At 37.3% G+C, this 26,327-nt stretch overlaps 1 protein-coding gene and 1 long non-coding RNA gene across 2 annotated transcripts; one reads left to right on the forward strand and one right to left on the reverse strand.

Moving 5' to 3' along the window:
* Nucleotides 1-540: 540 nt before the first annotated feature.
* Nucleotides 541-16,568, reverse strand: LOC122696515. Its single transcript, XR_006341769.1, has 3 exons — nucleotides 16,440-16,568; nucleotides 9,539-9,542; nucleotides 541-584 (listed from the first exon to the last, which is right to left on the reverse strand). It is a non-coding gene; the product is annotated as an uncharacterized LOC122696515 (long non-coding RNA).
* On the forward strand, nucleotides 3,111-19,377 carry LOC122696514 (UDP-glucuronosyltransferase 2B4-like). The gene is made up of 6 exons (XM_043906587.1): nucleotides 3,111-3,854; nucleotides 4,686-4,834; nucleotides 9,739-9,870; nucleotides 12,418-12,505; nucleotides 13,596-13,815; nucleotides 18,884-19,377. The coding sequence occupies exons 1-6, from the start codon at nucleotides 3,137-3,139 to the stop codon at nucleotides 19,161-19,163; spliced, it is 1,587 nt and encodes a 528-aa protein (XP_043762522.1). The 5' UTR covers nucleotides 3,111-3,136; the 3' UTR covers nucleotides 19,164-19,377.
* The last annotated feature ends 6,950 nt before the right edge of the window (nucleotides 19,378-26,327 follow it).

Below are 26,327 nucleotides of genomic sequence, written 5' to 3' on the forward strand. Positions count from 1 at the left end.
ATCAATAAAATAATATAATCCAAAGAACAGAGATGAAAAATGAACAGAGGGTTAGAGAATATAATACATAATACACATATTACATAATATAGTACATAATAAAGCACACTAACATACACAAAAGAAAGCTGAAGTCAGTAAACCTTAAAGCACTAAAGAAAAATAATTCAAACTTTCAAGGGAATACCAAGATACTGCTTATATCTTATGAGAAACAGTGGATGCTCTCTGGCAGTGAGATGATATAGTCAAAATCCTGATAGTCAAAACTGTCAGTCAAAAATTCTATATCAAACAAAGTCATCATTGTTCAATCTCCTAGTCATGTCCAACCCTTGCGATGCCATGGACTGCAGCCACCAGGCCTCTCTGACCCTTGCCATCTCCCAGAGTTTGCCCAAGTTCATGTTCTTTGCATCTTTCATGCCATCCATCCATCTCATCCTCTGACACCCTCTTCTGCCCTCAATCTTTCCAGAATCAGGGACTTTTCCAATGAATCAGCTGTTTGCATCAGATGACCAAAATACTGGAATTTCAACTTCAGTGTCAGTCCTTCCACCAAGTATTCAGAGTTAATTTCCCTTAAGATTGATGGTTTGATCTCCCTGCTGTTCAAGAGACTCTCAGGAGTCTTCTCCAGCACCATAGTTCAAAGCCATCAATTCTTTAGCTCTCTGCCTTCTTTATGGTCCGACTCTCACAACCTTACATGACCACTGGGAAGATCATTGCCTTGACTATACAGACCTTGTCAACAGAATAATGTCTCTACTTTTTAACACAGTCTCTAGGTTTATCATAGCTTTCCTGCCAAGAAGCAAACATCTGATTTCAAGGCTGCAGTCACCATCTGCATTGATTTTATAGCCCAAGAAGAGGAAATCTGTCACTACTTCCATATTTTCCCCTTCTACTTGCCATGAAGTAATGGAGCCAGATGCCATGAGCTTAGTTTTTTAATATTTAGTTTTAAGCCGGCTTTTTCACTCTCCTCCTTCACCCTCATCAAGAGGCTCTTTAGTTCCTCTTTGCCTCTGCCATTAGAATGGTATCATCTGCATATCTGAGGTTGTTGATGTTTCTCCCACCTATCTTGATTCCAGCTTTTAACTCATCCAGCCCAGCATTTCTCATGAGATCAAATGAAACACTCTTTCAAAACTGAGGGCAAAATATAGATAGTCCTCTACCCTTATCCACCCAAAAAGAATACATTGCTGGGAAATCTACCTTACGGAAGAAAACTGAAGGAAAGCCTATGGTTTAAGAAAGTAAACCCACTACAATATTGTAAAGTAATTAGCCTCCAACTAATAAAAATAAATGAAAAAAAAAAAAGAAAGAAAGAAAGTAAACCCAGGCTGCAATTCTAATCACCATGATAAACCAAAGAGCACTGGTAAAGGTAAGAAATAATATAAGACAGTATAAGTGCATATAGGTTTCTCAGATGGCACTAGTGGTAAAGAACCCAGCTGCCAATGGAGGAGACATAAGAGACATGAGTTTGATCCCTAGATCAAAAAGAGTCCCCTAGAGAAGGGCATAGCAATCTACTCAGTATTCTGGCCTGAAGAATCCCATGGACAGAAGTGCCTGGCAGGCTTCAGTCCATAGGATTGCAGTGAGTCGGACACTACAGAAGCAAATTAACACACACACAAACACACACACACAAGTGCATTGATCTTCTCCTATTCTTTCTTAACAAATATAAAAAGCAGTCATGTAAAACATGCATATAGTTGTATTTGTAGACGTACGACATATTGTTAATATATTTTAGAGGTAAGGGGAATGTATCAGAGTTAAAGGCCCTGAGATGACAGGGCTGTGCAGTGGCTCAGGCCCAGGGGACAGGTGCTGTACCTGGGAAGCTCAGCCTGGGGATGATGAGTCAAAGCTCCACTTCTGACCACAGAGGAAGTCAGACCATCAGCAGTATGTTCCTAGTAATGACCTATCAGAGCCACAACTTGGGACCCATGGCTGGGATACAGAGAAGCACTGATATGGACATGGTAATTGTGGATCAGAACCCTGACTAGGACCCATGGTGAGGCACAGAGTATCTGCACTGTTGCCCCAGCAATGACAGGCCAAAGCCATGACTCAGGACCCAGGAATGGTGTGTAAAACAGCAGCAGCTCAGCCTAGGTAATGGCCAGTCAAAACCAAGACTAGGACTAATAGGGTGAGACCCAAATAAACAGCAGCATGGCCACAGTTATTATAAGACAAATCTGGGGGCAAGGCACAGATCAGAAACTCCAGTTGCACAGATGGTAAGGCACTGTGACATCTCAATCAGGGAAAGCAGGGTTCAGAGTGATGGGGAGACTCGACCCCAAGATCAGGTCTCACCACAGTGAAATTTCAGCCTCAAGAAAGACACAGCCGCAGGGACCCTGGGCAGCTCTGTCAGCTGAATCAGTGTAGGTGCGCACTGTGGAAGTGCTCAGGAGCAAGGCTGCAAAGGTCATGATGATGAGGTTGCCGGAATTCCCCTGTACTATTTTTCCCCATGAGCTGAAATCCCTCTGAGGGGATCCCTGGCAGTGCCAAGCTCCTCTGAGCTAGAGGAAGGGGTGGGAGAGGTAAACTCTTTTCCACACTTTTCTACATGGTGATCCTCAGACTTCGCAATATACACGGTTTCTGCTGCTTCTTCATTATAGTCCAGAAATTTCCCAAAGTAATTTGTAGTTGTTCCTTTATTGTTTTTGCTATTTTTGTGAAAGATACAGGTGTTAGGACCTCCTAACCATGCATCTTGTTGATGTCACCCTTCTCTAATTCTGTGTCAAGGAAACGGCAGACACAAGAGCCTCTCACTTACAGTGATTTACACTAGTCTTCTTTCTTATATAATATAATTGATTTGCATGTAAAAGTTCATCAACTTTTAGACTGGTGACAGTGGTGATAAAACAACATTGAACACACTGCATAATCTCGATGTGTTCTACACTTTGCCCTTTCACCTGATTTCCACATCTGCTGACTGTATGCATAATCTAATTACTTTAGGCATAAGAGTTATAATTTAACTTCTGATTGATGTCTTCTGTATATAAGCCTGAGCAATAGAAAAAATCTGCAGTAACTGCTTAAAGTACTGCATATAAACAAGATGTCTATGAAGTGGCTCTCACTTCTGCTGCTACAACTGACTTGCTCCTTTAGCTCTGGAAGTTGTGGAAAGGTGCTGGTGTGGCCAATGGAATATAGTCATTGGATGAATATGAAGACAATTCTGGATGAACTTGTCACAAGGGGTCATGAGGTGACTGTTTTGATACCTTCAGCTACCACTTTCATTGATTCCAAAAAACCATCTTCTCTCAAATTGGAGATTTTCCCTGTATCTTTAATTAAAGAAGAAAATGAGGATTTTCTCAAATATTTTGTTGGGAAATGGACACGTGCAGTGAGAGATTCCTTTTGGAATCATCTTTCAACAGTGAAAAGTTTATTCTGGGAATATTCTGATATTTTAATGAAGATCTGCAGAGAAGTTGTTTCAAATAAGAAACTTATGACAAAACTGCATGAAGAAAGGTTTGATGTCATTTTTGCAGATGCTGTTGGACCCTGTGGTGAGCTGCTGGCTGAGATACTTAAAATACCATTCATGTACAGTCTCTACTCCTCACCTGGATCTTCAGTTGAAAAGAAGAGTGGAAGGCTTCCATTCCCACCATCCTATGTACCTGTTATGTTTTCAGAATTAAGTGATCACATGACATTCATGGAGAGGGTCAAAAATATGATATATGTACTCTATTTTGACTTCTGGTTCCAGGCATTCAATGAGAAGAAGTGGAATCAGTTTTACAGTGAAGTACTAGGTAAGTCATGGGTTTAATTGGTAGCATTAAGTCCTATCTTTATAGAGCCTTGGAAAGTGAGTTTGTATAAATATAAATTCACTGAAATTTGTATCAAATAAGTGAAACTTTCAAATAAAAATGTAAAATATCCATCAATCTTATAAATATCATGAAATGAAAACACTTAATTATAGGGTGAGGTACAAACTTGTAGCCCTTTACTAGTACTGGATACCAGGAAGTCATATACCACAATTTGAAGCATGTAGTACTTTTGCAAGTGACTATCTATCAACTTACAGAAGTCCTTTTTTTTAACTTAAAAAATTGAATCACTAAAAATCTCATAAAATGTCTTGGTAAATGAAGACATGTACACTGATAATTAAACACATATTTGTAGCTCAAGTATCTAGGTAGCATTTAGAAATTGTTTCTACTTGTGTAGCTCAGTTTTCAAATAGTATTATATTATATCATATCATCCTATCTAATGTTGTATATTTGTCAAAGAACAGTTACATTGAAACATATTCGGTCACATCAACCCAAAGTCCTTTATAAAACTTACCTAACTTACCTAACATGGGCTTCCCTGGTGGCTCAGATGGTAAAGAATCCACCTGTAATGCAGGAGACCTGGGTCCATCCCTGAGTTGGGAAGATCCCCTGAAGGAGGGCATGGCAACCCACTCCAGTATTCTTGCCTGGAGAATCCCCATGGACGGAGGAGCCTGAAGGGCTCAGTCAGACACGACTGAGAGACTAAGCACAATATATATACACACACAGCAATATTCTCATTTGATCCAACATTAGTTGTTGTTTTTGTTTTTATTTCACTTTCAGGAAGGCCCACTACATTAGTTGAGACAATGGGGAAAGCTGAAATGTGGCTCATTCGAAACTATTGGGATTTTTCATTTCCTCGCCCACGGCTACCAAATGTTGAATTTGTTGGAGGCCTCCACTGCAAACCTGCCAAACCCCTGCCTAAGGTCACCTGCTCCTCTTTGTTCTTCTTTGTTAACTTTGTGTTTGCAATAGGAATCATGCTGTATTCTTTATTTAAAATGTTTGATTACAGTGAGTCAGATGTGGGAAGCTGGATATAGTGAACTTCCAGTTAGAAATTGATATATGTCTATGTCAACAAAAATATCTGAAATGTCTTAACATCACATAAACAGAATATGCTACGCACTTTGAGAATATGTTAAATTATGACTTCACTATTCAACACATAATGAAGTATCAGACATTTATAGTTATATTATTATACAAAAATATAGTAAATATATAATGCATATTTTAATATTAACTTAATATTAGTTATAATTATAATAGCATAATTATCCTAGTATAGGATAATTATATATATAACTTATTTGGAGAGTGCTAATATAGAGAAATGGTGCAGACAGTTTCTGCCACCAGACACTCCACCTAGAAAGACAGAATACAAGGAAGTCATAAAAAATGTGTAAAAGTTTTATAATAAGAAAAGACTACTGTGCTAAAGAAACACCCAGCATGAATCATAGGAATATCTGAAAGATGGTCATGAATAAACAGAAGGGATAGGGCAGGGATAGAAGAAGATAGAAAAGAAAAGCAGGTAGAGAATGACAGTTCCCAAGAAGTCCAAGTTCAGTCTAAACAAGAAGGGGTTAAGTAAAGAGGCTGATAATGCTGGTGAGGTGAATTGGAAACAGATAATTATTGACATTAGAAACGTCTAGTAGGAGTACCGGCAAGAACATTGAAAGGAATAAGAAAGAGATATGGTCACATATCCTTAAAAAAAAAAGAAAACAAACAAAAAAACAGGATGTAGTCATTGGGTTGGATTGTAAAGGGTAGAGCGTGGGAAAGGGGAATATTCAGCAGGTTGTCCAAGATACAGGCAACATCTTCATAGAGATAGTTCAGTTCAGTCGCTCAGTCGTGTCCGACTCTTTGTGACCCCATGAATCACAATCGCCAGGCATCCCTGTCCATCATCAGCTCCCGGAGTCTACCCAAACCCACAGGACAAGACTAAATCATATAATGGTAGCAACCTCACATTGTTGTTGAGGGAAAAATTGTAAGTACAGTTGAAACATACAAAATGTCAGTAGCATCTAATGATCCAGAAGAAATATTAACTATCTTCATTATTCTTATTTTGTTACTATAACATACTATCTTTAACCCAATGTTTGCCAAGAATCTTACTGAAATTGAGATGATTTTCCTAATCGAGATTATATTATTGAGAAAGCTGTTGAAGTAGATAACCCATTGTTGCTATCTAGTCTCTAATTTGTGTCCAACTCTTTTGCAATCCCATGGACTGTAGCCCACCAAACTCCTCTGTCCACGGGATTTCCCAAGCAAGAATACTGGAGTGGGTTGACATTTCCTTCTCCAGGGGACCTTCAAGACCCAGGGGTGAAACTTGCATCTCCTGCATTGCAGGCAAATTCTTCTAACACTGAGCCATCAGAGAAGTCCCACGCAGTTTTTAAAAAATAAATTTTAAAAGTTTACTAAATTAAAAACTTAAGTTAATGCAAATAATTTAATAAATTTAATAAATTTTACTAAAGCAAATTTAATTTAATTTAACATATTTAAGTTAAAATTTTAAATTTTAAGAATATTTAAGGTTTGGCAATCAGGTGAGCAAGATGACTAAAATATTTTTGTAAGTTTTAAGGCTCTAGCTAAAATGAACAACCTTCTTCAACAATATAAATGAATGTATGTATAAATCTATATTTTCATAAAAATGCTAATTGCACTAAATCAGCTATAATGAGATATTCAGAAGTAAAATAAGTAAATAAGTAAAATAAATAAATAAAAATAAATAAATAAATAAATAAAATAAGTAAAATAAGAAGTATTAAAATGTCACGATTTTCCTGAAGGTTAAAAAAGAATGAAAGCTAAAATTACAATTTTCATGATATATGTCATAATTCATATTTCATTATAGAAGTAGATAAAGATTAGAAGTAAAACACAAATTTTAGCATCGTGGCTTCAAGGTCCATCTATGTTATCGAAATTGGCAAGATTTCTTTCTTTCTCATGGGTGAGTAACATTCCATTCTGAGTGTGTCTGTGTGAAACCTCTTTTTTTTCAACAACCCATAAGTTGTTTCCTACCTATTGTGAATAATGCTACAATAAACATGGGAGCATATATATCTCTTTGCTATCCTGTTTTTATTTTTATTTTTTTGGCTGCATACCCAGAAATGGGATAGCTGGGTCATACAGAAGATCTATTTTTAATTATTTTAGGAACTTTCATTTTGTGTTCTCTAAGAGCTAAACAGTTTACATTCCCACTGACAGTGGGACACTTTTCTCTGCCTTCTCACAACACATCTCTTCTTAGTTGCAGACTTTCTTACAAGTGTGAGGTAATAGCTCACTGTGATTTTGAAATACATTTCCCTGATGATTAGTGTATTGAGCATCTTTTCATATACCTGGTGGCCATTTAGACATTTTCTTTGGAAAATGTCAATTTGTTAATCTGCCCATTCTTTAATTAAATTTTGTAGTATGAGTTCTGTATATATTCTGGATATTACCCTCCTTGCCCGATATGTGGTTACAAAACCATTTTTGTTCCATTCTGCAGGTTGCATTTTCATCTTGTTGTTTGTTTCTTTTGTTATGAAGAAACTTTTAAGTTTGACATAGTCCAATTTGTTGATTTTTTTTTCTTTTATTGTGGTTGTGATGTCATATCAAAAATCATTTTCAAAATCAAATGTAGGGAGTTTCATTCCTGTTTTCTTGTAGGTAGGAGTGTCATAGTATCTGGTCTTATGCTTAAATCTTTGATTCATTCTGAGTTATTTTTGTGAGTGGTGTAAGATAAGAGCCTCATTTCATATTTTTGCTTTTCAATTTTCTCAGAAAGTAAAGAAGTGACTATTATTTACCCATTGGGTATTCTTGTTTCCCTTGTTGAATATTGGTTGACTATATAGTGAAAGAGGAAAGTAAAAAGCTGGCTTAAAGCTCAACATTCAGAAAACTAAGATCATGGCATCCGGTCCCATCACTTCATGGCAAATACATGGGGAAACAGTGGAAACAGTGGCTGACTTTATTTTTTTGGGCTCCAAAATCACTGCAGATGGTGATTGCAGCCATGAAATTAAAAGATGCTTACTCCTTGGAAGGAAAGTTATGACTAACCTAGACAGTGTATTAAAGAGCAGAGATATTATTTTGCCAACAAAGGTCTGTCTAGTCAAGGCTATTGTTTTTCCAGTGGTCATGTGTGGATGTGAGAGTTGGATTGTGAAGAAAGCTGAACGCTGAAGAATTGATGCTTATGAACTGTGGTGTTGGAGACGACTCTTGAGAGTCCCTTGAACTGCAAGGAGATCCAACCAGTCCATCCTAAAGGAGCTCAGTCCTGGGTGTTCATTGGAAGGACTGATGCTGAAGCTGAAACTCCAGCACTTTGGCCACCTCATGCGAAGAGTTGACTCATTGGAAAAGACCCTGATGCTGGGAGGGATTGGGAGCAGGAGGAGAAGGGGACGACAGAGGATGAGATGGCTGGATAGCATCACCGACTCAATGGGCATGAGTTTGAGTAAACTCCGGGAGTTTGTGATGGACAGGGAGGCCTGGCGTGCTGCGGTTCATGGGGTCGCAAAGAGTCAGACATGACTGAGCGACTGAACTGAACTGAATAGGGAAATGAAGTACTAATGACTAATCTAAAATAATTCTCAAAAAATCTTCCTGGAATATAAATGATTTAGTAGACCTATAATAATAAGGAATTACAGATGAATTAAATCCTGCAGTGTAGCTTCTAAAAATCTATGCTAGTAATTAACAACATAACTGATGCAGAGTCTGAGTAAAATACTATTTAACAGTACCTCCTTGTCACTACTGTGTACTGGCTCTATCTCATTTCCTGCTTATACAAAAACACCTTTGCACAATTATACATAATAAAAGAAATGACCTCATGTGACCCATTTCCCTCCAAGTACTTCCAAGGGATGAAGTATGTTAAAAAACAAACAAACAAACAAAAAAAACAGTCATTACTGAAAATATAGTTTACTCAAGATATTTTAAAATATTTTTTAGTGTTAAATATTTATTAGCATATGTGACCAAAGTCCAAGATGCGAAGTTAGCATGTTCAAGAACGTAGTGGGGTGCAGGGAAAGGGAATCAGTCTATAAACAAGCTATATAGCATGTGGTAAGAATAATGTACACTTTCTAGTATATAACCTATCTATGCAGCTCAGCAATTCCTCTGGGTGAAATGTTTGCACAACGTCTAAGTAAAAGCTGTATTCACAGGACCCAAGAAGTTGGGCAACCCAAGTGTCCATCAAGAGACAAAACAATAAGTAAAATGTCATATGCAGAAGGATGAAATATTGCTTATCTTTAAAAGGAAATTCTGACACGTCACAACATAAATGAACCTTACGCTGAGTGAAATAAACCAATCAGAAAAAGACAAACACTGTAGGATTTAACCTATAAGAAGTATCCAGACTAGTTACATTTGCAGAAACACAGGGTAGTATGAAACTTGCCAGAGGCTAGAGAAAGAGGGAATGGAGTTTTTTAATGAGCATCGACTTCCGGTTCTGCCAGATGAAAAAGTTCTGGAGATCGGCTGCATGGTGTGAATATAATTTACACTACTATACTATACATTTAGGAATGATTAAGTAAATTTTATGTTATGTGTGTCCTTCTAAAATATTTTTTAAGAAGCCACTACTCTAATATCTTCAGACTATATCTTATTTTCTCTCTTTAGTTACTTTCATCAATCCCTTAAATAATGTCTGCTATGCTGCTGCTCTTTTGTGATAGAACAAATTCTTTTTTTTTTTTCACAGGAAATGGAAGAGTATGTGCAGAGCTCTGGAGAAAATGGTATTGTGGTGTTTTCATTGGGGTCAATGGTCAGTAACATGTCAGAAGAAAGAGCCAATGTGATTGCATCAGCTCTTGCCCAGATACCACAAAAGGTACACACAGTAACTTAATAGTGGATAACTATTTAATGAGTTTGTAAAAAACTGTATAAAAGGTCTGGTTTTTCTGCCAGAAAGGTAACTAATATGGTAGCTCCAATTTATCTCATATATGTATATATATGAGATAAATATATATCTCATATCATATATATATGCATCGTATATATATGCATCATATATGTATATATATGCATCATATACATATATATATATATATATATATATATATATATGTATAAACCAGACTATACATGGCAGGTGCTATAGCCATGCAGGGACTGTCTTTGATAGATAACAATTTTAGATTGATACTATAATCAAAATGATGATATTTAGAGATGCAGTGTGAATTTGGATATTTTAATGGTATTGTGGGTGGGAAAAGAAACCAGCAAATTCTGCCTGACATTTGTTCCTTTTCCTTGAGGACTCCTGAGGACATGATACACATAACAGATGTTCTCAGAAGTTAAAATGTAACAGTAAGCATAGTAGAACAACCATGTTAAGTAATAGGGATAAAAGCCTGAAAAGTTCCATGCAATTTGTACTCCCCAGATAATCCTGGTCCCTTTTATTTCCCCTACATTTTAAAACAGCCCTATTCACTATGCTTTTCAGGGAACTATTCAGAGAAAAGATGACCAGGACTCCCCAAGCTTCCTTTAGATCCCATCCAGTCACAGTGACTTAGAGAAAGAGGAACATCAGCCTTCCTGGCTAACTGTGAACTTTCGAAGTCTGAGGCAGGAAGATCAAAGAGAAAGTGTGAAGACAAGGTCCTGCCCTTAATGTGAATCCTATGCATTGTGAAATCTGGCCCTTACTGAACTCTGCTTCTAAACTATCACATTACTCCTTCTGATTGAGGAGGGAGAAGGGATATAAGAAGCAGTCAAGTATAAAGAAGACTGGCATGGAGAAGTTCAGCTGCCTCCTTTTCCCCATAATATATAGTAGCAATTTATTTTCTAATGTATAAGATATCCCTTGATTCTTTGTTTAATTGTGAACTACTTTATGTTTGCTATCAGATAGACTTCAATAATAGCCTATGGTTAATTTTGCTGAAAAATTAAAGACTTACTTTACATTCATTCACAGAGCAAGTAGAAGTTAGTGAAGTCGCTCAATCGTGTCCGGCTCTTTGCGACCCCATGGACTGTAGCCTACCAGGCTCCTTCATCCATGGAATTTTCCAGTCAAGAGTACTGGAGTGGATTGCCATTTCCTTCTCCAGGGGATCTTCCCAACTCAGGAATAGAACCCGGGTCTCCCGCATTGCAGGCAGATGCTTTACCATCTAAGCCACCATCTAAGCCCAGGGAAGTAGAAGTTAAACACTAGCAAATTATAATCCAGTTTATAAGAATTGCTTGGAATTCCAAAATTGTTCCTTATTTTGGCACTGGACCTGGTGGTGGTGGTGTAGTCGCTAAGTTGTGTCCAACTCTTGGAACCCCATGGACAGAGGAGCCTGGCAGGCTACTGTTCATGAGATTCTCCAGGCAAGAATACTAGAGTGGGTTTTTGTTTCCTTTTCCAAGGGATCTTCCCAACCCACGAATCAAACCTGGGTCTTCTGCATTGTAGGCAGATTCTTTACCAACTGAGCTACAAGGAAAGCCCAGGAGACCTAGAGACTGAACCTAGAGACCACATTAATCAATGAAGTCAATGCTTTGTGCTTCAATGTTGAAGTTTCCAGGATCTGTTGAATAAGATTTAACGTCACAGTTTTAGAACTTTTTCAACAGTCTTTTGTCACAAATTACCAACTGGCTCTTCTTTTCCAAATGTAAAGCATTCTAAACCTAGTAATAGTGGTAATACCTTGGATTCATGTCGAAAATTTACAGTTGTCATTGTTTTTGGAAGAAGTGCTAAAAAATTGTAATCTAAATGAAGTACACTTTCTAGGCAACAGTAATTAGCTTATTAATAATTTATAAATAAGCAAAAATATTTATTTCTCTTAAGTGGCCAATGCATGCATTTTCCTCTTTGTAATCAAAATATGTGAAATTCTAATAAAATAACTTGTTATATATAAAGTTGATAAAATCTCTTCCATAACAGCCAAAAAGAAATAAATGAGTGAATATTTGAACATGAGAGTGAGTATATAAAGAAGGCAAATAAGTGTGTAGGTTATTTGAAATCAGCCACTATCTATCCCATGGACAGAGGAGCCTAGCAGGCTACAGTCCATTGGGGTCACAAAGAGTTGGATATGACTTAGTGACTGAAACAAACAAACAACTATCTTTTTATACTAAAAACAAGACCACCTAGTAATTTTTTAAGTATCTGAATTGGTCATTGAAAATCTCATTTGTCTTTGCCATCATGTGTATATCAAACATACATATTCCTGTTTATGTTAGTGTATTAATAGTTATCATTACTTAATATGTCCTCATTTTCTTACATGTCACATTGAAGACATGTAATTATGTGTTCTGATTGCTTTAGAATTCTAATGCTGTAACTTTGAAATTCAACTCATAGAATAAGGTATTACCTTTACCTTAACAGGTTCTATGGAGATATGATGGCAAGAAACCAGACACCCTAGGGCCCAATACTCAGCTGTTTAAGTGGATCCCCCAAAACGACCTTCTTGGTAAGACTTGGCAGGAAAAAAATATTGAAAACATGAATAACAGCTGAGCTGAGTAATAATACTTCAATGGGAAACAAATATATAGAGAATTATTGAAACACTTGAAAAGAAAACTTTACTGCTTTATTTCTATGTACTATGCTAGGGGGAAAATGGGGACAGTTGACAGGGCTTCCCAGTCTGCTCAGTGGTAAAGAATCTTCCTGCCAGTGCAAGAGATGCAGGAGAAGTGGGTTCTATCCATGGGTCCCCAAGATCCTCTGGAGAAGGAAATGGCCACCCATTCAATATTTTTCTCTGTAAAATCCCATGAACAGAGGAGCCTGGCGAGCTTCTGTTCATGGGGTCACAAAGAGTTGGAGAAGATTGAGCGACTGAGTATACACACCCATAACAATTGGCATTTTGCTATACACGGTCATATCCCTTATGACCAGAATCTTTAGCTGTAATTATTTCTCGCTGTGAACTTTTCAATAACTTCTTGGATTGTTGTTCTGTCTCTGAATTCTTTCATCACATCTATCTTTTCCCCTCTGTAGGGGTATGCTGAATGCTACTGAAAATAAGAACTCTCCTTTGATTACCAGTGACTCTTCAATTTCTGTAAGAAAAAGAGTCATAATTATTTTTATGAGATGATAAAACACTCCAAGATAAAAGGTTACTTTTCCTTCCTCTGGTAGCAGTGCCTCTACCATTACCCTTGTCTTTCCCTGACACCATTCCTAATCAGACTAAATGACTCCACTATATCTTTAAGAGAATAATTTCTGACATGCCATCCTCTTTTTCTGCACACGTGTTTTTTTTTACCCAGAATGCTCTTTCAAGTTGTTCATCTGCCAATCCTGGATTCATTTGTAAAGTCTAAGTGACTCAGCACTTCTTTCATGAAGCCTTCATTTACCCCTTCAGCAGATGCAGCAGCTACTTCTCTGAGTTCTGAAAGGAATTTAAAAGGATTTTCATATGTGTAATAATCTGTTATTGAAGACACTGTTTCCTTCAGTTACCTTATAATGCACTTTTCTCAATTTATATCTAAGACTTAAAGTTAATAATTTTATTGAAATTCACTCAATCCTAGGTCATCCAAAAACCAAAGCCTTTGTAACTCATGGTGGAAGCAATGGCATTTACGAGGCCATCTACCACGGCATCCCTATGGTGGGCCTTCCTTTGTTTGCTGATCAACCTCATAACATTGTTCACATGATGGCCAAGGGAGCAGCTGTCAGATTGGACTTGGAAACAATGTCAACAGAAGATTTGCTCAATGCATTGAAGGAAGTCATTAATAATCCTTCGTGAGTATATTTTTTTCACTAGATACTCTTTCTGGGGAAGTTCTCATATGAAGACTCATTAGTCTTCACATAAACACAATGAGGAGTAAGATTCACTCAATTCAGTCATCAATAACCTATTGTGAGTGTCACATTAATATTTTTTCATGGTTTTACGGGAAAGGTTTGTCAGTGGTTTAAAGACAGTGGAGAAATTTTGAAAGATCTAATCATTAGAATAAGAAGAATCACTGAAATGTTAATAGAAGAATTAAGAAGCATTGAGAACGAAGTTAATGTAGGGAAATATAGATGCCCACTTTACTTTCTTTCAGAAAGTGAATTCCAAAAATGTTTAAATCTCTTCTAACAATTTATTTTCAGTAAACAACCTTGACATAATCAATCTGAAATTCCCATTACCTTCAATATTTTCCAAGTTTTCTATGCTAATATTTAGACCCGATCACTGATAAATGGTAAACAGCTAGTACTTTCTGATTAGCCAGTTTCAACTGTGAAAATACTATTTATAAATTTGGGTGTATTCTTGGGCTTTTTGATTGTTACCATTTTTGTCTTGTTTGGAAGAATTATAAAATTTAAACATAATAGACTTGGAAGTGATAAGTTGGGATAGTTCTCCTTTAAAAATTTACACAATTTTTAACTATTATTTTCCATTTAAACCTAGTAGAAAATATTGGTTCTATTTTCAGTGTTGTACAATGCATCCTTGAGCTTATATACTTCTCAATAGCTTTTGCCTCCTACTCTCCCACCCATACATTTCTTTTTTTTTTATCATTTTTTATTTTTATTTTTTATTTATTTATTTATTTTTATTAGTTGGAGGCTAATTACTTCACAACATTTCAGTGGGTTTTTTCATACATTGATATGAATCAGCCATAGATTTACACGTATTCCCCATCTCGATCCCCCCTCCCACCTCCCTCTCCACCTGATTCCTATGGGTCTTCCCAGTGCACCAGGCCCGAGCACTTGTCTCATGCATCCCACCTGGGCTGGGGATCTGTTTCACCATAGATAGTATACATGCTGTTCTTTTGAAACATCCCACCCTCACCTTCTCCCACAGAGTTCAAAAGTCTGTTCTGTATTTCTGTGTCTCTTTTTCTGTTTTGCATATAGGGTTATCATTACCATCTTTCTAAATTCCATATACATGTGTTAGTATGCTGTAATGTTCTTTATCTTTCTGGCTTACTTTACTCTCCATAATGGGCTCCAGTTTCATCCATCTCATTAGAACTGATTCAAATGAATTCTTTTTAACGGCTGAGTAATATTCCATGGTGTATATGTACCACAGCTTCCTTATCCATTCATCTGCTGATGGGCATCTAGGTTGCTTCCATGTCCTGGCTATTATAAACAGTGCTGTGATGAACATTGGGGTGCACGTGTCTCTTTCAGATCTGGTTTCCTCAGTGTGTATGCCCAGAAGTGGGATTGCTGGGTCATATGGCAGTTCTATTTCCAGTTTTTTAAGAAATCTCCACACTGTTCTCCATAGTGGCTGTACTAGTTTGCATTCCCACCAACAGTGTAAGAGGGTTCCCTTTTCTCCACACCCTCTCCAGCATTTATTGCTTGTAGACTTTTGGATAGCAGCCATCCTGACTGGCGTGTAATGGTACCTCATTGTGGTTTTGATTTGCATTTCTCTAATAATGAGTGATGTGGAGCATCTTTTCATGTGTTTGTTAGCCATCTGTATGTCTTCTTTGGAGAAATGTCTGTTTAGTTCTTTGGCCCATTTTTTGATTGGGTCATTTATTTTTCTGGAATTGAGCTGCAGGAGTTGCTTGTATATTTTTGAGATTAATCCTTTGTCTGTTTCTTCATTTGCTATTATTTTCTCCCAATCTGAGGACTGTCTTTTCACCTTACTTATAGTTTCCTTTGTAGTGCAAAAGCTTTTAAGTTTCATTAGGTCCCATTTGTTTATTTTTGCTTTTATTTCCAATATTCTGGGAGGTGGGTCATAGAGGATCTTGCTGTGATTTATGTCGGAGAGTCCACCCATACATTTCTACTGCCCCAAATATGGTAACCAATGAATTGTTCTCTATGTCTGCAAGTCTGTGATAATATTTTGATTCTATCACTGATAAATGGTAAACAATGAAAACATACTAATTTATTCAATTACAGCTATGTAGATACTATTTACAAAGGTAGGTATATTCTGAGTGCCTTTCATTGTCCTTGTTTTTGTCTTATTTGAAGAGGTATTTTGAGATATTACTGTTTAAAAGTCAAATTTATGAAGCCAAAAATATTTGATTTCCAAATCACTTCAGAATATACACGAATTTCAGTAACACAATTAAATTAATATCACAACTGTGATATATATGTTTCCCCTTTATTCATAATGCCTTTATAAAGAAAACATTTTGAGAATTTGTCAGTAATAGTAACACAGTGTGTATCTGTGTTTTATAAGCAGTGTTATGTAAATTTAATCTTAGCACAGCTATTGTCCTAAATGAGCAGCAAAGATATTACATTCAGTTCAGTTCAGTCGCTCAGGCATGTCCAGTTCTTTGCGACCCCATGAACTGCAGCACGCCAGGCCTCCCTGTTCGTCACCAACTCCCAGAGCCTACCCAAACTCATCGACTGGTTTTATCTCCTTGCAAGTTTGGTCTCCTCAAGTGAGTCTCCTCACTTGAGTCTCCTCAAGTGACTCTCAAGAGTCTTCTCCAATTCAAAAGTATCAATTTTTCAGCGTTCTGCCTTCTTCATGGTTCAACTCTCACATCTGTACATGACTACTGGAAAAACCATACTTTGGCTATATGGGCCTTTGTCAGCAAAGTGATGTCTCTGCTTTTTAATATGCTGTCTATGTTTGCTATACCTTTCCTTCCAAGGAGCAAGCATCTCTTAATTTCATGGCTGCAGTCACCATCCCCAGTGATTTTGGAGCCTAAGAAAATAATATCTGTTTCCATTTCAACTTTTTTCCTTTCTAATTACCCTGAAGTAATGGGACAGGATGCCACGATCTTAGTTTTCTGAATGTTGATTTTTAAGCTCTAGGTAAGTGACTATACCATTGTGGTTATTCAGGTCATATTAATATTTTTTGTATAGTTCTTCTGTGTATTCTTGCTACCTCTTCTTAATCTCTTCTGCTTCTGTTAGGTCCTTACCATTTCTATCCTTTATTGTACCCATCCTAGCATGAAATGTTCCCTTGATATCTCCAAATTTTTTGTAAAGAGATTTCTAGTCTTTCCCATTCTATTGTTTTCTTCTGATTCTTTGCTTTGTTCACTTAAATGGCCTGGAACTTTGCATTCTCTGGAACACTGCATTCAGTTGGGTATATCTTTCCCTTTCTTCCTTGCCTTTTGCTTTTCTTCTTTTCTCAGCTATTTATAAAGACTTCTCAGACAACCGCATTGCCTTCTTGTATTTTTTCTCTCTTTTTTTTTTTTCCCCCCTTGAGAGTACAGAACTTCTCCATTTTCGGTGCAAAGAATATAATCAGTCTGATTTTTATTCTGACCATTTGGTGATTTCCATATGTAGAGTTGTCTCTTGTGTTGTTGGATAAACGTTTTTGCTATGACCAGTGTGTTCTCTTGACAAAACTCTGTTAGCCTTTGCCCTGCTTCATTTTGCACTCCAAGACCAAACTTGCCCGATACTCCAGGTATCTCTTGACTTCCTACTTAGCATTTCAATTCCCTATCATGAAAAGGACATCTACAATCCCACAGCTTCCAGAAACAGAACCACAATCACAGAAAGCTAACAAAAATGATCACATTCTGCTGTGGTGAAGGGGCTAGTGAACTCAATGAAGCTCTGAGCCATGCTGTATAAGGCCACCCAAGACAGACAGGTTGTGGCAGAGAGTTATAACAAAAAGTGGTACGCTGGAGAAGAGAATGGCAAACCACTCCAGTATTCTTGCCTGGAGAACTCCATGAACAGAATGAAAAGTCAAACATACTGTTACTTAACACATATTAAGTAACTTCCTTATTGGAGCCTATTCCTATCATATTACAAAACTGTCTCCAGATTACTGCACTCCTCTCAAAAACACAGCACTCCTCCTGTGTTTTGACAGAAAAGGGAGAGACGTTGCCTCCGTTGTTATTGCTTACAGTGTCATCTTGTAACACTTTGTGATTTAGAGTTCTTGAGCTATATCTCTTTATTCTCCCTTCTTTCTTGTCTATTAGTCTATTATCATTTCAACAGTAGAAATGAATGTAATTGCAGTGCCTGGAAGTAAAACGTTGAGCCTTCTCCAGAGTCTTTTAGAACAAGAACCACAACAACAATGCTAGCAAGTATTTACTGCAAGTATACTAGGAATGCCTCCAAGAATCAATACAATATTCTCAAAATATCTTAAAAAAATTATCTCAAAATAATTAGATAGGGTACTATTCCTATCCATTCCATAGAAAAATGAAAAACTGAGGAACAGATTATATCATGAATGGCCCCTCCAATATAAAAATAAAAGTTTTAAAAATAAAGCTTTTAAAATTTAATAAACTTAAATCAAATAAAACTGTGGGACAAAAAGAATTTAAAAAGCAGCCAACAAGATAAATGTCAGAATCAGGAATCAAGCACAGACAATCCACTTCAACACTTTGGAATACTACTCCACTAAAGTAAGATCAGCCCTGCCTAGACATGTCTTGGAACCTCATCATAGACTTTTCTGCTATCTCTGGATTATGACAGCATTTTAACACATTTCTATCAGGTCTTTACTAGATAATTCAAACTTTGAACAACAAATCTTGATTTTTGTTGTTGTTGTTTTCTTTCCTTTGAGTACTTAATTCATTCCATTCTTTAGACTACACAAACCCCTCCCATTTTCTTTCTTTCCTTTGTAGCTTGAAATGCTATACATTTAAGAAGTCTTAGCTCTTAAGCTAAGATCTCAAGAATCACTTCACAGGAAAATTACCTATTTTTCTTTAAGTCAGTGATGCATTCTTTGTTTCCATCTGCAAGAAAATTTCACAAATTTTCAATTATAGCTCATTCTATATATCGATGTCTGATTTTCCTTCAGCTACAAAGAGAATGTGATGAGGTTATCAGCCATTCAGCATGATCAGCCTGTAAAGCCCCTGGACCGAGCAGTCTTCTGGATTGAGTTTGTCATGCGCCACAAAGGAGCCAAGCACCTGAGGCCAGCTATCCATGACCTCACCTGGTTCCAGTACCACTCTCTGGACGTGATCGGGTTCCTGCTGGCCTGTGTGGCAACTGCTGCATTTGTCATCACAAAGTGTTGCCCGTTGTGTTACCAGAAGTTTGCTGGCAAAGGAAAGAAAGGGAAAAGAGACTAGCTGTTTCTGAGACCTCAAGCAAGTTTGCCCCATAGATAGCACTCCTCCAGTTTATTCTAGTAGGAGAAATTATGATAAATTTCCCATCCTCTTGTGACAAAATACAAACTGCACTTTCAAGGGATTTTCTACTCGAGTTAGATATATGGCTTGCCAAGGAAAAACACTGGCAAAAAATTAAATGAAAATAAAACTATAAGCTTATATATTGAAATTTATTACTTTAATTCTAAAGTTGTACTAAAAAGAAGTTAACAAATGTAATTGTTTAACATACCGAGAGTAAAAACAAGGACAAGAGCAAGTCTACTCATAGCATCCACATTATTTTGTAGATATTCAGAATTCTTAACTTCATTTTGATGTAGAATTTTTAGTTTCTCCTTGCTATAGAAATTGCTCAATAATTGGAATTCTGTAAAAAGATATATCTTTTAGTTTTATTTGAGAGGCCATTAACAGTTCTTCATTTTACTGCACATCCAGCCTCAGTATCACTTCTTAAAGTTATGGCAAGACATTTGACTTCATCCAATTTAACTCATTTCCCAGAAGAGTGTTTGTGGAATTAGAAATACAGCAGCTGCTACCTACTTCCTATTATAAAATGGAGATATTTGCAAAAATCTTTAATTTCATGACCTAATTCTCTTTTCTCATTAACTTTTTAGTCACCTATTATTTTCACTCCTTTGATAATGAATGTAAGTTCTCAAGTGTATACTAAGAAAATATATAACCTGTACTATATATAGGGACTATATAAAGGGACTTATTGAATTTTCATTCTCTCCTAATGAACCTGAATATATCTACAGATTGTATCTATATACATATCTAAATCTATATATATTCTTATGAAACTGGACACACCACCACTTAGCTACTTGCAGATATGATGTGATATTCCTTGGGTTTGTTGAACACAGAGTGAGTTAAATACTACTACATTATAATATATTTTGAACTACACTTTAGATCAGTATTTATCATTCTTTTGTCTCTTTCATCAAGGCACTATTGCGTTGTCCCTCCCACAACACTTATACATAAGCAATCCTTTATCATGACAGGAAATAATATAGGAAAAGAAAAAACCATTTTATTTAAACCTAGGTCCACTATGACTGACATAATCAGAAACAATGAGCACAATACAAAAATTACAAATTTTAGGAAAAATCAGTGAATCCAATGAAAGCAATCTGAGAGCACTTATGAAAAATGTGCACCAAGAACACAGTTTATGATTAAAGTGGTACAGGTGAGGAAACACATTCTTGTCTTATTAATCAAGAGGACCATAATTCACATTATATGATATTATTTAGCCTAAGGCACAATTGATATTAAAAATAAATTGAAACATTGAGACTTTGGAAATTATAGGAAAATTTACTGTAGAATTTTTGACAGAACCTCTTTAGATAGTTGACACATTGTTTAAGAAAAATAGAATTAATATCCCTTTCCTGGATCACAGTCTTTTTGCCACAAAGGGGCTTGCATAACTAAATGAAGCTATAAGCCATGTCATGTAGGACCACCCAAGATGTATGGCTCACGGTGAAGAGTTCTGACAAAATAAGGTCTGCTAGAGGAGGAAATGGCAATCCACTCCAGTATTCTTCCCAAGAGAATTCCATAAACAGTATGAAAAGGCAAAAAGATGTGACACTAGGAGATGAGCCCCACAGGTCAGAAGGTGTCCAATATGCTGCTGGGGAAGAGAAGAGAGCTATTACTAACAGCTGCAGAAAGAATGGATGGCTGGGCCAAAGCAGAAGCAACACTCAGTTGTGGATGTTTCTGGTGGTGAAAGTAAAGTCTGATGCTCTAAAGAATAATATTGCAAGGGAACCCGGAAAGTTAGGTCCATGAATCAAGACAAATGGGATATGGTCAAGCTAAAGATAGAAAGACTGAACATCACCATCTTAGGAACTAGTGAGCTAAAATTAATGGGTTTGGTGAATTTAATTCAGATGACCATTATATCTACTTATGTGGGCAAAAACCCCTCCCTAGAAGGAACAAAGTAGCCCTCATAATCAACAAGAGTTCAAAGTGCAGTACTTGGATGCAACCTCAAAAATGAAGAATAATCTCAATTTGCTTCCAAGGCAAACTACTCAACTTCAGATAATCCAAGTCTATGCCCCAAACACTGATGCCAAAGAAGCTGAAGTTGGCTGATTCTATGAAGACCTACAACCAATTCTATAACAAACACCAAAAAGAGATGTCCTTTTTATCATAGGGGATTAGAATGCAAAAGTAGAAACTCAAAAGAGTATTCTGGACTAACATACAAGTTTGAACTTGGAGTACAAAATGAAGCAGGCAAAGGCTAACAGAGTTTTGTCAAGAGAACAAGCTGGTCATAGTAAACACCCCTTTCCAACAACCCAAGAGACGACTCTACACAAGGACATTGCCGGATGGTCAATACTGAAATCAAGTTGATTATGTTCTTTGCAGCCAAAGATGAATAAGCTCTATACAGTCAGCAAAAAGAAGAAGAAATTCAAAAAGGCAAGGTGTTGTCTGAGGAGGCTTTACAAATAGTTGAGGAAACAAGAGAAGCAAAAGGCAAGGGAGAAAGGGAAAGATAAACCCAACTGAATGCAGAGTGCCAGAGAATAGCAAGGAGAGAAAAGAAGGCCTTCTTAATTGAACAATGCAAAGAAGTAGAGGAAAACAATAGAATGGGAAAGACTAGGGAGCTCTTCAGGAAAATTGAAGATATCAAGGGAACATTTCACACCAGGATGGGCATGATAAAAGACAGAAATGGTAAGGACCTAACAGAAGCAGAAGAGATGAAGAAGTGGCAAGATTACACAGAAGACTATACAGAAAAGGTCACAGACATCTGGGTAACCATGAAGGTGTGGTCTCTCACCTAGAGCTGGACATTCTAGACTGTGAAGTCAAGTGGGCCTTAAAAAGCATTACTGTGAACAAAGCTAGTGGAGGTGATGGAATTCCAGCTGAGCTATTTAAAATTCGAAAAGATGATGCTGTTAAAGTGTTGCACTCAATACATCAGCAAATTTGGAAAACTCAGCAGTGACCACAGTACTGAAAGATGTCAGTTTTCATTCCAATCCCAAAGAAAGACAATGCCAAAGAATGTTCAAACTACTGCACAATTGCACTCATTTCACATGCTAGTAAGGTTATGCTCAAAATCCTTCAAGCTAAGCTTCAGCAGTACATGAACCAGGAACTTCCAGATGTACACCTGGGGTTTGAAGAGGTAGAGAAACCAGAGGTCAAACTGCCAATATTCATTGGATAATAGACAAAGCAAGGGAATTCCAGGAAAAAAAACTTTTGCTTCATTGACTATGCAAAAGCCTTTTATTGTGTGAATCACAACACACTGTGGAAAATTATTAAAAAGATGGGAGTAACAGACCACCTTACCTGCCTCCTGAGAAATCTTCATGCAGGTCAAGAAGCAACAGTTAGAACCAGACATGGAACAACTGATTGATTCAAATTTGGTAAAGAAGTGTAACAAAGCTGTATGGTGTCAACCTGCTTATTCAACTTATAAGCAGAGTACAACTTGTGACATACCAGGCTGGATAAATCCCAAGCTGGAATCAAGATTGCTGGAAGAAATATCAATAACCTCAATGATGCAGATGATACTGCTCTAATGGCAGGAAGTGAAGAGGAATTAAAGAATCTTTTGATGAGGGTGAAAGAGGAAAGTAAAAAGTAGCTTGAAACTCAAGTTTAAAAATCCTAAGATCTTGGCATCCAGTCTCATCAGATCATGGCAAATAGAAAGGAAAAAGTGGAAGCAGTGACAGAATTTATTTTCTCTTGGATGGTGACTACAGCCATGAAGTTAAAAGATGCTTGCTCATTGGAAAGAAAGCTATGAGAAACCTACAGTGTATTCAAAAGCAGAACCATCACTTTGCTAACAAAGATCTGTATAGTCAAGGCTATGGTTTCTCCATAGCTATGATGAGAACGCTTGAGACCGTGAGTGTGGTTTGGAAGAGGTGACCACCACCAATGTTGACACTTAGGCATTGTCTCAAATGTCAGCATGATGAGTGTGCCATAGTTCCTCTCCCAGCTGGCCAAGTACTCTGGCCCCACCTACTCCACACGACAAACTTACATTATATCTGGGACAACCACACAAAGGGGGGGATAAAAGCTTAGGCTGCACATGAGCATGCCTACACAGGTGGTGTATAGGACCTCTGTGAGCACACACACCTCACTGACTTCAGTACCTCTGTGAGCACACACACCTCACTGACTTTCCTTTCCATGGTGAAAGGAAAATAACTACTGTGAAAATAGCCTGATCAAGCCTAACTCTCAGGGCTTCTACTCCAGCAAGCAGTGACTAGACCCTGCCTGTGATAGGGTGGCAACAGCTTGGAGCAGAAAGGGAATCCCACCTTACATCCTTCTGGGTTTTAGACACTTAAGCAGCAACAATGCCCCCCCCATCAAGGTGATAACAGCCAGCACACACACCCTGATGGAAGATATGATGGGCATCCATTTCTAAATCAGTCTGCCTACCAAAGACGTTGAAAACATGCAGTCTACACAGGGATACTCACACATAAAAACACCCCTTCAAGACCACAATACAGAACTGTTTCTCCTAAATTCAGAGAGACAAAGTTAAGTGAAATGAAAAAGAAGAGGAAACACTCCCATTAAAAGAGCAAGAGAAATCCCTTGATGAAATGATGAAGTGATCAAACAGGCATCACCAGTCTACCAGATACTGAGCTTTAAAAAGAGGTAATAAAAGTATTAATTAAATTAATAAAAAGTTATAGAGAAAAACACTGATCACTATAACATGTAGTTAGAAATTATAAAGATAAACCAATGAAAATAAGAATTCAACTTGAGATAAAAAGCAATTTATAAGCAATGAATAGCTAACTAAATGACACAGAAGAAAAAATAAGTCATCCAAGAAATAGAATAGTGCCCATCAACAGATAACTATCTTAAGAAGATGTAAGATATATGTACAAAGAATATTACTCACCCTTAGAAAGTATAAAATATTGCAATTTGCAACAACGTGGATGGAATGGAATATAATCTACAAAAACACTGAATCATTAAGCTATATTCCTGAAACTAAAATGAAATTGTAAATCAACTACACTTCAAGGTAGATAGATAGGGAGAAACAGATAGGTAGATAGAAAATTTTACTCCTGGAACTGACTCTTTTTTGGCTATACTGTGGCTTTGTTGCTATGTGGCCTTTCTTGTAGTTGCAGGGAATGGGGGCTGCTCTCTAGTTGCAATGCACAAGTTTCCCATTGATGTGGCTTTTCTTGTTGGGGAGCACAGGTTCTAGGGCATGAGGGCTGCAGTATTGCTATGTATGGGCTCAGCATTTGTGGTTCCCAGGCCCTAAAGCACAGGCTCAATAGTTGTGGTGCACCAGCTTAATTCATCCCATGACATATGGGATCCTCCTGGACCAAGGATCAAACCTTGTGTCTCCTACATTGCCAGGCAGATTCTTTAGCACTGGGCCACCAGGGAAACCCCCAACCTCCCACATCTTAAATGACAATGTGACATATTCCATGGACAAACTTTTGTAAGAATAACCACTGAAAATGATACATTAAAACAACTATTTAGTGTCTAGAAAATGCCCTAAAAAGACATACAGCAAATAAAGACACATTTGTTCCCCAAAAATACATTAACAGTAAAATCGCTGAAAGCCTGTGATGTTTAAACCCAAACTTCTCCCTCTCATACTATCCATTAGCAGAAAAATAGATTCCACTCTAAGTAGGTTCAGAAAGAACACCTGGCTCTCACTACCTGCACCTCCCATTTGAGTGTTATGGTATCTTCTTAAAGGATCAAGCCACTTGAATTTCTCTGTCACACACACACCCTAGCTGTGTGCTACAGTAGCTAAGCTTCAGACAGGTATGGCCAACAAAGTTCTCCCTTCTTCCACACAGCCCCAGTCATAGGGCAGTTGTTTGCTCAATTCATTCATAGAATGGAGGCTGTGTGATGGAAAAGGCAAGCTAAAAATAAACCCTACTGTTTACACTTAAAAGAGGGATGTCACAGAGAGAGAAGTGTGCCACAGTCCCTATCCCCAGCTCTGGAAGCCAAGGTGCACAGTTTCATGATAGGGAGACTTAGGACGTAAAGTGAAAGTTGCTCAATCTTGCCTGACTCTTTGTGACCCCATGGCCTGTATAGTCTATGTAATTCTCCAGGCCACAATACTGGAGTGGGTACCCTTTCCCTTCTCCAGAGGATCTTCCCAACCCAGGGGTAGAACTTAGGTCTCCCACATTGCAGACGGATTCTTTATCAGCTGAGCCACAGGTAAGCACAAGAATACTGGAGTGGGTAGGTGTTCCCTTCTCCAGGGGATCTTCCTGACCCAGGAATCGAACTGGGGTCTCCAGCATTGCAGGTGGATTCTTTACTAATTGACGTATCAAGGAAGCCCTAGAACATAAATGCCATTCTCAAAGCACTCACTTTATTTGAATCAAACTGTGGGAAAGTCAAGCCTAAGATTACTCACAAACTATGAAAGATATGTTGGTAAGCAGTTAAGAGAAATCTGATTGATTCATGGCAGATACAGGCTAAACCACTGGTAAGCAAGTTTATCAGAGAAAACTAGAGAAAGAAACAGCTAAGAAGAGCCTTCCTGAGGTCTAGAAAAAAGACAAAGAGCACAAATAAATAAAATGAGAAACTAAAATAAAGAATATAATAGATCATAGGCTTCTATTGTGATATTCCTACAAACTGGAGAACTTAGAAGAAATGGATAAGTTATTGTAAGCATGAAACCTATTTCAGGCAACTATGTGTAAAGAAGAAAAATATAATGACAACATATTATAATAATAGTCCATCTACTACAGCCTATAAATAAAAGATAGAAATCATATTTTACAAAAGTAACAAATGGAAATTTTGGAGTTGAGAACTACTACATCTGAAATAAAAAATTCACTAGAGGGAGTCAAGAGTAGATTTGAAGAAGCAGATGAAAAAGCCAGGAAACTTAATGGTATTATACATCAATAAGTTAACATAATCAAATGAACAGAGGGAAAAAAGTATAATGAACAGAAGTTTAGAGAATGGTGATACATA

Source organism: Cervus elaphus, chromosome 6, assembly GCF_910594005.1.
Source record: "Cervus elaphus chromosome 6, mCerEla1.1, whole genome shotgun sequence".
Classification (NCBI taxonomy): Eukaryota; Metazoa; Chordata; class Mammalia; order Artiodactyla; family Cervidae; genus Cervus; species Cervus elaphus.